At 38.8% G+C, this 12,534-nt stretch overlaps 1 protein-coding gene across 1 annotated transcript in view; it reads right to left on the bottom strand.

The window, feature by feature from the left end:
* The window catches only part of ASB4 (ankyrin repeat and SOCS box containing 4), a 60,213-nt gene extending 52,007 nt beyond the window's left edge, over window positions 1-8,206 (bottom strand). The window contains exon 1 of the mRNA XM_055307368.1: window positions 8,017-8,206. Coding sequence (XP_055163343.1) covers window positions 8,017-8,206 — 190 coding nt within the window. The remainder of the gene's footprint in view (window positions 1-8,016) is intronic.
* Window positions 8,207-12,534: the final 4,328 nt, after the last annotated feature.

Here is a 12,534-nt window from a genome sequence, read left to right as displayed (position 1 = left end):
TATCAACACCTCAAACAAGAAGCTGGTTACAGCGGTAGTCTCCAAGAACTGGGAGCTGGGAGACAAGGTCCTTGGTATCTCTTTTGAGCTTTGAAATTCAGTACCTTGTGCATGTGTAACTATTTGTCAAAATAAGTAAAATTAAAATAAACATTATTCGCCTGTTCAGAGGGGGGAAAGATGGTTTAGCTTAAAAGGCCATATTACAGGGTTGTACACAATGCTGATTAATCCTGAGGTCATCAGGACGCCTGGGTGGCTCAGCAGTTGAGTGCCTGCCTTCAGCCTAGGGCATGATCCTGGAGTCCCGGGATTGAGTCCCACATCAGGTTCCCTGCGTGGAGTCTGCTTCTCTCTCTACCTATGTCTCTGTCTCTCTCTCTCTGTGTCTCTCATGAATAAATAAATAAAATCTTTTTTAAAAATCCAGAGGAAATGAATGAACCCAACCTGAAGTTTGGTTTTCTGTAGCTCACTCCCCAGCTACACACACACACACACACACACACTCGCAGATACACATGTACACACGCATGTTCACATACTCTAATCCCCTTTCCTTTCCATTCAGAATTCTAAGGCTGTTCAACTTTTCCATCACTCTCAGGTCTGCCCTTATCCACATCGCCTCTTTAAAAAGAAATCCAAAGTTTTTTTTACTATAAATTTATTTTTTATTTGTGTTCAATTTGCCAACATACAGAATAACACCCAGTGCTCATCCTGTCAAGTGCCCCCCCTCAGTGCCCGTCACCCTTTCACCCCACCCCCACCCTCCTCCCCTTCCACCACCCCTAGTTCGTTTCCCAGAGTTAGGAGTCTTCATGTTCTGTCTCCCTTTCTGATATTTCCTACCCATTTCTTCTCCCTTCCCTTCTATTCCCTTTCACTATTATTTATATTCCCCAAATGAATGAGACCATATGTTTGTCCTTCTCCGATTGACTTATTTCACTCAGCATAATACCCTCCAGTTCCATCAAAAAGAAATCCAAAGTTAATTCACACTAAAGTCTAATGAACTGAGGTTTTTTTTTTGAAGTGTGACCCTCTTAAGACGATCCGAATTTATGTAGGAATCTGTATTCAACTAATAGAACTAAGTGCTAAAACAGTAATTGGAGATTCTAGGCATTGAGGACGGAAGGTATCTGTTGATATGGACTTTTCTCTGGCAGAAACAAATAGTATCACAGACATTCTAGGCTATGGAATTTCAACCCTTTGCCTATAGTGTGTGTGTGTGTGTGTGTAGGTGTGCATGCACCTGTGCATTTAAGCAGCTAGGCTTAACACTACATGCATGTCTACCCATTTATACATTTCTATTTAGCTATGTTCTGAGCAGAGTTTTCAAACTACGTGGTACACAACTTGCTTTTGATAATGAATGAATCACATTAACACCAATACTTAATCAGTCATTTTAATGCTCAAATTTCCTCAACAAGCAATTTGCAAAGCCAGTCTCTTCTAACTGTCTTGGAAAGAAGCTGGTTCCAGATCTGGAAACTGGAGTATGTTTTGCCTGCTGATTAGCAGCAAAGATTTGGCAGCTCTGTGCACCAACTGATTGGAAACTCATGCCTGCTTCTGCAATGGGAAGAAAAATGATCTAAGAAAGGAAGCAGTAGAGAGCTGATTAAGAAAATACCATTTTGATGTAAAATCAAAGAAAACGCAGAATGCTAGCGCTGGAGGGAAGATTATCCAGTCCAAGCCTTTCATTTTCCAGATGAGAAAACTGCCACTTTTTCAGCCTGCTAGAGCCATAAGTCGCCCGCCTCAGTCCAAACTAATGGACTCAGGATATCTGCAGTGCAGGGCTTCCATCTGTCTTTGTCTTTGTGGAAGCAGAATAGGCTTTAGCGCCAAGCCTGCTTCACAAATCAACAGGAAGGAAAGCAGATACTGAATTCATCTGTAATATGCCACATCTCTGATATGGAAATGCATTTGCTTGTGGATGTTTTCTCTTCTTCCTAAATTCCCAGTAGCACCTAGAGAGAGAATCTATCCTGCCCTTTCATTCCACGAATCAGTGGTCCTCAGTCTCTCAGGGCCCTGCCTCAGCCTTCCTTTGGTCATAATCATTAACCAGTAAGCCAGCCTCGGGGACAGCCTGGTCCTAGGATTCAGCTGACCCCCTGAATGAACCGGTGCCTACAACTCACCCCTCCTAGATGGAAATGTGCGTAGGTGGTTGGCAACAAGGCACCTTCGCTGCTGCCCCAAGAAGCTGAACAGAGAAATAGGAAGGTGACAGACTGTCAGATACGGATCAGGGCCCACTGAAGTGTATCTTGAGGCTGGGTTGCAGAACTTTTTGGTGCCAGTGGTGGTGGTGGTGGTGGTGTGTGAGTGCTCGAGCAGGAGAAGGGACATTGATTCTGGGTAATTCAACCCCAGGCATAACAAGGAAGCCCTCTATAGAGAACGGAGCAGCCCCGAGCAAGGAGGCTATGGCCAGACCCACCTCGTCTACTCACACCTTAAAATGAGGTTACAGCCATAGATCTCTTTGTACCACGTGTAGAAAGGAACAAGCGTGTCCTTTCCACCACACCTACCCACTCTGGGGACCAAACCCGAGGTAGAGCCATCTTCAGAAACCACAGTGAGGCAGCACCTATGAACATTCTGGTGTTAATATCGAGATGCCAAGACATCAGAGTTTGTCCTCTAAAATATAATTACCAATAGGCACAGCATACAGAGCTGCAGTGAACTAATCAGGCATATTCATTCTGTACACTCTTCCTTCTTTCCAGGGCAGGATTGTCCCAGGGCTTCAGAACCTCGAATGTGATTAATTCTTAGCATTTGTTTTTCAAAGAGCCCCCCTCCACTCACCTCTACAGATGCCAGGCTGCCCACTGCATGCTCAGATGGGCACGAAGGCCAGGGGTGGAGTAGACCGTGGGAACGCAGCCCCCGAGGGGAGAGTGAGGAAGCCGCTGCCTCCCACTGCTGTCAGCCACTCACACTGCCCTGCTACCTCCAGGTCTGCAGTCCGAGGGGGGCATGGCTCAGAGAGCTCTGCTTCAGCAAGGAGTTTAACTAGGAAGAGAGGAGACTACGGATCCTCTTCTAGGCAAAAATCCCCAGAGACTCTACAATACAGGCCATGCCCATGTGCATTTATAGTATCTACAGTTACTTTTCACCTTCCCCCAGGCCATGACACATAATCTGTTTATATAATTTCCCCTTCATAACATCATAGATTATCAGCATGCAGGAGATTTAGAGAGGGTCTTGACAAAGTCTTCACTTTGCCAATAAGAATAAGATTAAGTAGCATAAAGCTCTCACACCTGTGTAACTGGTACTGACACATTAACTCAAACTCTGGTCTCCCCAAATCCTTAAACAGCCATGGGAGATCTGCTGACTGCCTGCATTTCACTTCCAAACCAGCAGCACTTGTAGGCAAAAGTTCTAAAAGGTTTTGAGAAGTTTTACCCCAACAAAGATACTCAGAGTATTTGTGGTGTGTGTGTGTGTGTGTGTGTGTGTGTGTGTGTGTGTGTTTGTGTGTTTAATTAATTCTGAAACCAAAGTGATCTGCCTGGATAGCTGAGTAGAAAGTCCTCCGTTCAGGAAATATGGTAAAGAGAAGTGTTCGGGTCATCTTTTGGAAGAGGGATTGATTCTGCTCCGTGGTTGGAGGGATGTACACATCTCTGGTAAACTTTCAGCTAAGCCTGGGCTCTGCAACAGTTATCAGCTATAATGTTGTCTGAGTCCAAAGAACCCCACACATGAGAAGCCTCTGTTATTACAGCCAAAGGTTACACACACTGCTCGTGGCTGGATTAGCAGACATTTGCTCTGCCTGTGTCCATGTATTTACACAGTCCTGAAGGATTATAGACTAAAGCACAATACTTGGCTATCTTTTAATAGCTAATATTTTCAGGATAAATCTCAGAGCTCCCCCAGGAGAGGCGGGGGGATGTCAGCCTGAAATGCAAAATTTAAAGGGAAAAAGTTTGAGCAACCAGGAAGGGCAAAGAACTTCAGGATGGAAATAGAACAGCAGGAGAGCAGATTTCCGGCAAAGAGGAAAATGAGGTGACAAGGAGATTATTCATTAAGACAGTGGAAATAAGAGCTTTCAAGATATAAGGACGGCACTTGTTACTTAGTAGAGTACCTGCCAGAAAGTTTTCCTGTGAAATCATTCATTGGTTACTTTAATTAAAAATATGACTACCAACCAAAGAACCTGCGGCTCTAGGCCATAACCGAAGTACTTATAGTGCCTTGCACTGATTAATAAAAGGACTCTGATTAACCTTGCTGACTCGGGAATTTCATACCCAAGAGAGAAGTATGATGTTTGGACTCTATCTTTAATGTGCCCAGGCTCCCGCATCCGAAAGAGAATCAAAATCTATAGCTGGAAAAACCGTTGGAAACAACTTTATGGATGTTCACATTTCCAGTATAGAGATCACTAGTGAGAACCGACATGAAAGCTTTGGGGTTTCTTACAGATCCTACGTTCACCCCAGATGCCGTTCACTTGGCTCACAGTGAACTTCCTATCAACAATCCTTGACTTTGCAACTACTTAATGCATGTGGCAGTTAAAAAGCTGTTTGTGTATTTAACTTTTCTTCACGTCTTTCCCATTTTAAAGCAGTCGTCTGGTAGATGGAATTTTGCTTGCTTGTTTTGCTTTAGAGACACATGTCCTTGCTGTCCTCCAGGAGATATCCCAAATGCCAACCAGCATGTTTTTGATGCTTGCTTTACAAAGTGTGAGACAGGCTTTTTTTTTTTTTTCCAATTAATAAAACATGATATTATCCGAAGATTTGGTAGTGAAGTTTAACATAACTTCAAAAGATAAAGTAAGAGCTGTCTAGCTTTAAGAATCATTATTAGGGGGCAGCCTGGGTGGCTCAGCAGTTTAGTGCCGCCTTCAGCCCAGGAGACCTGGGATCGAGTCCTGCATCGGGCTCTCTGCATGGAGCCTGCTTCTCCTTCTGCCTGTGTCTCTGCCTCTCTCTCTCTCTTTCTCTCTGTGTCTCCCATGAATAAATAAATGAAATTTTAAAAAAAAAGAATCATTATTAGGTGCCGGGGCTGGTTAGGACACACAGCTTGAACCTGAGTTCTGGAATTCAGCCCTCTGCAACAGGGGTAAGAGAAGCTATTCAGTGGGATGAAGAAGCAGAAGTGAATTTCTAGATGCTTTGCTCTGCCTTCCTCACAAAATCCACATTTTAACGTTTGCTTACATTATTGTGCCAATTGGATTGTGGCTTTGAGGAAGCAATGTTTAGATCCCAGGCTGATTTCCTTGCCGACAGAGTTCTGAATTGTCTTCCAAAAATTATACACTGATAAACTGACTTGTACACTAACTTAGACATACCAAATTCAGGGGAAAAAATGTGGTCACTTTCTGAAATTCTATGAAAAATACTATATGTCCTAAAAGAAGTAAAAATGGCTTGAGATTAATTATATCCCTGTTGATCTTCTGCAGGACAATGAAATGTTGAATATAGATTATATTAGTAACCATACAAGCAAATTTAAAGGTAGCATGGTATCTTTTATACGTATTAAACATTGTCTTGCTTAATAAGCCACAAAATAACTAAAACCTGAAGTCCTCACACTTTAAAAGTAAACAGGTGATGCTTCTGTCTCCACATCTGGATTCTGGTTATATAGGTTTGTCTATGTTATGAAAATTAATCATGCTGTACACATGATCTGTATGCTTTACTGTGTGGAGCCTTTCAAAGGCACTTTAAAAAAATAAAAAACTAGTACATAGAAATCCAATAGCATTCAATGTCCAAAAAGTCTCCTATGATTTAATAAAGTCTCGCAAAGTTTAATTCAGCCACATACCCTCTAAAGCCACCCAGAAAATTCCTCAGAATTATTCAGAAAGGAACTAACCCTAACTAATTAACCAGTGTAGCTTGCTCAGCTCTACACTGTTCCCTGGGAATTCCTTTGTGACTTAAGAAATTGATATAACCACTTAGGTCAACGTTGCTTGGCTAGCAACTAGGATTCTATTTATCACTTCTATTTCTGAGTGAAATATTAAAAGGTTTGATAATTAGGCTGGAAGACATGTGAAAATGTGAAAAAAAATTGAGGAAGCTTTGAAGAAAGATGAGGCTTTCATCTGGGCTGAAGATTGAAGAGATAGAATCTTATACCTGTATTCATATTAAACAGAGAGTACGTGCATTTCTTTCTATACATACAAGCAGGTGCACACACACAAACACACAATTCCCATATAAGCCCTGAAAATATGACCACAAATCCTATTGTTTCTGTGCATACGTTCACCTGGCATGTATAAGAATGGAGTTCTACTTTTCCTTTCCCAGAGGGTGTAATTTTCTCTTTCCCTAGTTGAAAGTCACATCCCACAGTCCTAACACTATGAAAACACCCATTAGTGTGAATGAATATTTAGCTCTATGAAGACCATAGGAATTGGCTCATATTGACAGAAAGGATTAAAAATGCATATTCTTCTGCTTCAGGTGTGATGACCCCATTGGAAGCAGGAGAAACAGCACCCTTAGTCTCCGGAGCCTGCCCTAAAAATTCCTTTCTCACAACCTCAAAACCTCGGGCGATCCACAGTTTGACATGTCTAGGAGATGGAAAAAGGCAGTCTTTACAATTCAGAGTCAAATAAATTGCATTGACTTGGACCTAAGTTATTTTCATTGACATAAACATAAGCTTAAAAAACACCTTAAAAATGTATTTAGCATTCAGAGAGTCTTTCACTGAACAAATCCCTAAGTGAAAGTAATCTTATATATAGTATATGCTTTCTCTTTTTAACTGAGCGCCATCAACTACTTTATAAAAAACAAACCTCTTCATTATCTTCCAGTCAAAATAGCAATGCCAATTTATGATAAAACCCTCCAGGAAAAATCATAAACACAGTAACTGGCCTCCACTGTTCTATCCTTCCTTCAGAACTAACAACCAGAGTACAGAAAATGAATGTGGAAATGTATACCATTAACATTAGTCTCTGAAAACTGATGGTTCTGATGATTTATATGTGAATGGAAAGTACTTTCAACATGAAAAAAGAATTGCACGCGCTCTCTCTCTCCAAATGCTGTACACGAGACCTTATCATCTATTTTGTTTAAACAGAAATGATGTTGAACATGGTGTTTGTTTGTAGTCTGCTCACCAGATGGCCTCGCTACTCAAGTTCCCCGTTAACTAGCTGATTTGGGAAAATCAGAATCTGCGCACTTGTCATTTATTTCTGATTTCCTGAGAGTGGGTTCCAGAAAATCCCTTGATAAAAAAAAAATCCAGTTCTCATTTTTGTTGCCCTTACTTCTTTAAAAGGCAGACATTTTGTATTTAGGATATCAACAATTTTGAACTATTACTATAGTCAAGGACAAAAAAGTTGACTTTTTTTGGTTTTTCTGGTTTCGGCTTTTTGCCTGAACCGAAAATTCATTAACATGATGAGGACCATCACGGTGCTTCAAGGCAGAGCTTTACCCATTCATTAACCCCCCAAATGGGGGCAAAAATCCTCTTTTTCATCCAGATAGGTACAGAGATGATATACCTTTAAGTGGCTGCGTGAGCAGAGAGTTAGCAGCCTGCCCCCAAGGCAATCACACTTTCTGGATGAGATCTAAGCAGTAATCTAGAGATGTTTTCTTTATTCTATGTCATTTTAGTCAGAAGAAAAGTTAGAAATAAAAGCAAAATTCACTAATTAAATATGATTGTCCAGGATTTCACATTCCAGGCACAAGGAAAGAGAAGGAAGAGAAAAGAAAAGACAGAAAGAAATAGAAATATATGCCACCCATGATGCCGTCTAGCTAAAAAGAGAGAAAAAATCAAATTAGAAATATTTCAAAAATACATACTTAAACCACAAGAGCTACAGGTTGAGAGTGGGTGACCAACACTGTGCATTACAAGTAACCCATTTTCTATGTATTTTATAATTACACCTATAATTTTTACCTTGTTTATAAGATGCCAAAACCATATTCTCATCTTCAACTTCAAACACTGTGTCCACATCTATTTGCCTTTGGATTAAAATGGCCTTCAATTTTCCGAAGTCATTTGACTTTAGAGCCTCAAGGAAATTTTTCTTAACTAACTTGGCAGCTGCAGATTTAGTAATAGGGGTAGCGGTGCCTTCTTCCATCCTTCCTCTCCCTCTGGAAGCTTTGTTGTGATTTATCAGGAGAGCGGCACCAAGCAAACAGGCACATGCTGGAGAGCCCACAAACTGTCGGCTAATTTTATCCCAAAGTTATGCTGATCCGTTCTATTTATATAGGGATCATTTCAAACTTCAAAATATCCTTCTTGGTTGTCACAGCTTTTTCAGGTCTTTTAAACTGGTTCTATACTAACTGATTCATTGAATAATATATCGTGTCAGTATCAAGGAAGACCCTTGCGACACATTTTGGAGAATGCAATTGCCAGTATTATTTCTTATGTGATCAAAGCAATAGCGTAAGATTTAAAAGCTCTTAATGCTTTCCTCCCCCTCCCCAGTAAAAACATCTGGTGCCCAACTGGAGATCCAGCGTCCTGCTCTGATTAAAGATAGCCAAAAATGAAAATTTGTTACAGTTGCTGATACATGTGCTTCCGAAAGCCTATAATAATTTTGTAACATAAGCCGGCAAAATCCAGCAGAGTTGTACACATTGAAAAACAAACAGAAGGTTTTCAAGTAACCTAGACTTGAAGAATTTCAACGTCGTGAAAGAAAGCAAGGTAGGGTATGGTGGCAGGACTGTTTTAGGAAAAAAGAGACAAAACAGCCAAGTGCAATCAGAGAATGAACTTTATTTAACAATGTATTTAAAAACAGTTAGAAAAGACTATATATCAGGGTAATTGTGGAAATATGATACCGACTAGGTATTACTTCATAATATGGAAGTACCGTTAATGTATTACATGGTACAGGGATTGTGATTATGTAGAAACATATTTTTAAGTGATACACTGAGAGGAGAATTGTCATGATGTTTAAAACTTCTTTTTGAATAGTTCAGAAATGGAAAAATAAATGTGTATGTATATGCATACATGTATGTGCATGTGTAAGGGTGCATGTACATGTGTGTATGGGTAAACAGAGGCAGAGAAAGGAAGCAAATGTGGCAAAGAATTGAAAGTTGGCAAATCCAAATGAAGGATCTTTGGCTGTCCATTATATTATTCTTTCAGCTTTTCCATAAGTTTGAAAATTTTCCAAATAAAAAGAGAAATAATAAAACTTTAAATTTATAAATCATTAAAAATTAGAAAAATGATGACAGTCAGTATTAATTTGAATGCAGTGAAGTCACATATAGTGTTGACAAGAGTCAAAACTGGTGCAAACTTTTTTGCAGAATAATTAGCAATATGAGTTAAAAAACACATAAAATGAAATAGTATTTGATTCTTAGAATTTACTTAAGGATGCAAACATGGACACATATTATAGCACGATTTTTAAATTTATTTCACTGATGTGCAACCTAAATACAAGAAAGTGGAAAGTGACAAATCATAGTGTACAACTCATTGAATTTTACAAAGTGAACACCCCATGTAACTGGCCTCAGATTAAACCACAGATTAGTCCATGTGGGCTTGCAAGATTTTTTATGTCTCCTTCCAATCGAAACACTAAACCTGACCCTCATGACAACCATTGTCTTGACTTCTAATACTATAGGTTCAGCTTACTCATTTTTTAATGTTTAAATTTTTTGTTAATGTTCTTAATTGTTAAATCTTCAAGCTTAAAATAGTATAAAATACTTGACCTGAAAAGAAGGATGGATAAATGAGTAAAAATGTTTGTGTGGGTAATTACATTGTTAATAACAGAAAAGATCTTGGAAGCAATCTAAATGACCAACAGTAGAAAATTTGATAAATTATGACATATTCATGTAACAGAATACTCTTCATTCATTATGGTTAGGTAGCTACACACTTAATAAAAATGACCATGAGGGGCGCATGAGTGGCTCAGTCAGTTAAGTGTCTGCCTTTGGCTCAGGTCATGATCTCAGGGCCCTGGAACTGAACTCTGCATCAAGCTCTCTGTTCAGTGGAGAGTCTGCTTCTCTCTCTCTCCCTCTGTGTGCTCTTGCTCTCGCTCTCTCTCAAGTAAATGAATAAAATCTTTAAAAATAATAATAAGAGTGACCCCTGGATGGCTCAGTGGTTGAGCATCTGCCTTCGGCTCGGGGTGTGATCCCAGGATCCCGGGATCCAGTCCTACATCAGGTTCTCTGCAAGGAGCCTGCTTCTCCCTCTGCCTATGTCTCTGCCTCTCTCTCTGTGTCTCTCACGAATAAATTTCAAAAAAAAAGTCTGTTAGATCAATAATTTATAAATTAGTATGTGTGGTGTAAATATATTTTAAAATATCTATATTTATATAATGTACAAATATGTACTTGCATATATTATATAATTTGTATAATTATATATACTTAAATAACTTGTATATATTTATATAATATACAAAAGTATAAATACATGTACTATGCACACATGGGAAAAAGTCTACAAATACCTATTTCCAAATATCAGCTTTTATTTCTTAGTGGTAAGATTACATTTGATTTTTTCTCGATCTCTTTCTTAATTCCTGAATTCATCTACAATAAGCATATGTTACATTTATGATAAAAAGGTATTTCTGTATATGTATACATATTAATAAGTTGTTAACTCAGAATAACTATGGAATTATAGGTTCCAGTAAGTAAAGAACTGAATTATTCTTATGTCCTTGGTGCCTAGCATGAATGAATAAATAAATAATAAATGAGTAAAGAATTATTCATTGATTATTTACAAGGTCCTTAGCATGGTGCTTGGTGGCAAATAAGACACCACTGTTCCTTCCACATGGGTAACTCAACTAGAAATGTGGCATTTATTGAAATTATTGATATGTTTTGCTCCTTTCTGACACAACTAAGAGGGGGAAAAAAAAACATTCTCAGTAGAGGAAACAAAGAGATCCAAGATTTTTGCATTATTGGAGGATAATTTTTGCTAGAAAAGTCCACCAAAAAGGAATCTATGTAAAATGAAGTCCAAGTTTCACAAAATGGGAAGAAAGCTCATTTTAAATTCATCTTAAAAAAATAGAAGCAGGGATCCCTGGGTGGCGCAGTGGTTTGGCGCCTGCTTGGCCCAGGGCGTGATCCTGGAGACCCGGGATCGAATCCCACGTCGGGCTCCCGGTGCATGGAGCCTGCTTCTCCCTCTGCCTGTGTCTCTGCCTCTCTCTCTCTCTGTGTGACTATCATAAATAAATAAAAATTAAAAAAAAATAGAAGCAAAAATTGCGGGGAACATTTTTTTTACCTAATATTTAACAATATTTAAGTTGACAGAAGCTATGTATAATTTATAGGACCACAAAACAAATTGTTTACTATTTTCTGGGTAAGATCATTTTTCTGATCCAATTTCATAATAAAGTAAAGCAATATCCTTTGCCTTTGGAGTGACTTTTGTCAAACTAATATAAAAAAGATGATATTTACAAAAGTCTTCAAGAGCTTCATCAGTTTTGCCCAGGGCTTCACTTCATCATTTGATATTCCAATGACCTTCAAACTCAGTGACTGCAATTCCCTCCAAAACACTTCAAATCCATATTTTAAATCTGTTCTTACTCAATCATTAACAGAAATAACTCTGTCAAATCCTCATTAGAAAATGGTTTTGTAAAAAAAAAAAAAAAAGAAAGAAAGAAAATGGTTTTGTATGTGACATGGGTAGTTCTCTTACATCTTCATCAACTTCATGAAATCTTACTTCATTTACAAAATTGACAATTTCACTTTGCCACAGACATCGGGTAATCAGTCAGAGTGAGGTACAGATTCCAGAGTCAAGGATTTGAGTTTTCTACCTTGTGACCTTAGGGACTGAGATAATGGACAATCAGTGGATAGGCCCCATAATTCTTAATGGTAACAAAGTTTTAAATCTAACCCTCTATTCCAAATTTTATATTATTCTACTTTCAAGAATATATAATGAGTTAAAGGGAAAGGGCAGCAAATACCAGTGAATATGGAAAAGAAAATACGAGATAATACTTAATTCTCACATCCTGGTTCACAAAACAATCCATTCCATTATTGGAAAAAATTGGAGTCAGTGCTTTCTTTGTTGAGCCAAAATTGCCTATCCAGATTTTTTTTCCATTGGGTCTAATTATGAACATGCAATCATACATTTATCCCATTCTCATCCTTAATAAATTTCTAATATTTGAAAATTGCATTTTTATATCCCATCAGTCATTGTTTCCCTTGACTAGTATCAACTGTTCCTTATTTGGGGTAGTTTTCAGAATTCTCTTGCCCTGCCCGTTCTCTTCTGGATCCTCTCTAGTTTATTGGTGAATGCTCCTCTTAAATTTGGAGGCTTAAAATGGAACATACTAAGCCTAGTAGGAGCTGAAAACTAGGGGACATTCTGCTTTTG

This window comes from Nyctereutes procyonoides, unplaced genomic scaffold, assembly GCF_905146905.1.
Source record: "Nyctereutes procyonoides isolate TBG_1078 unplaced genomic scaffold, NYPRO_anot_genome, whole genome shotgun sequence".
NCBI classification, from domain to species: Eukaryota; Metazoa; Chordata; class Mammalia; order Carnivora; family Canidae; genus Nyctereutes; species Nyctereutes procyonoides.
Note: the sequence above shows the minus strand (reverse complement) of the source record. Positions and strands in the feature narration are given on the sequence as shown.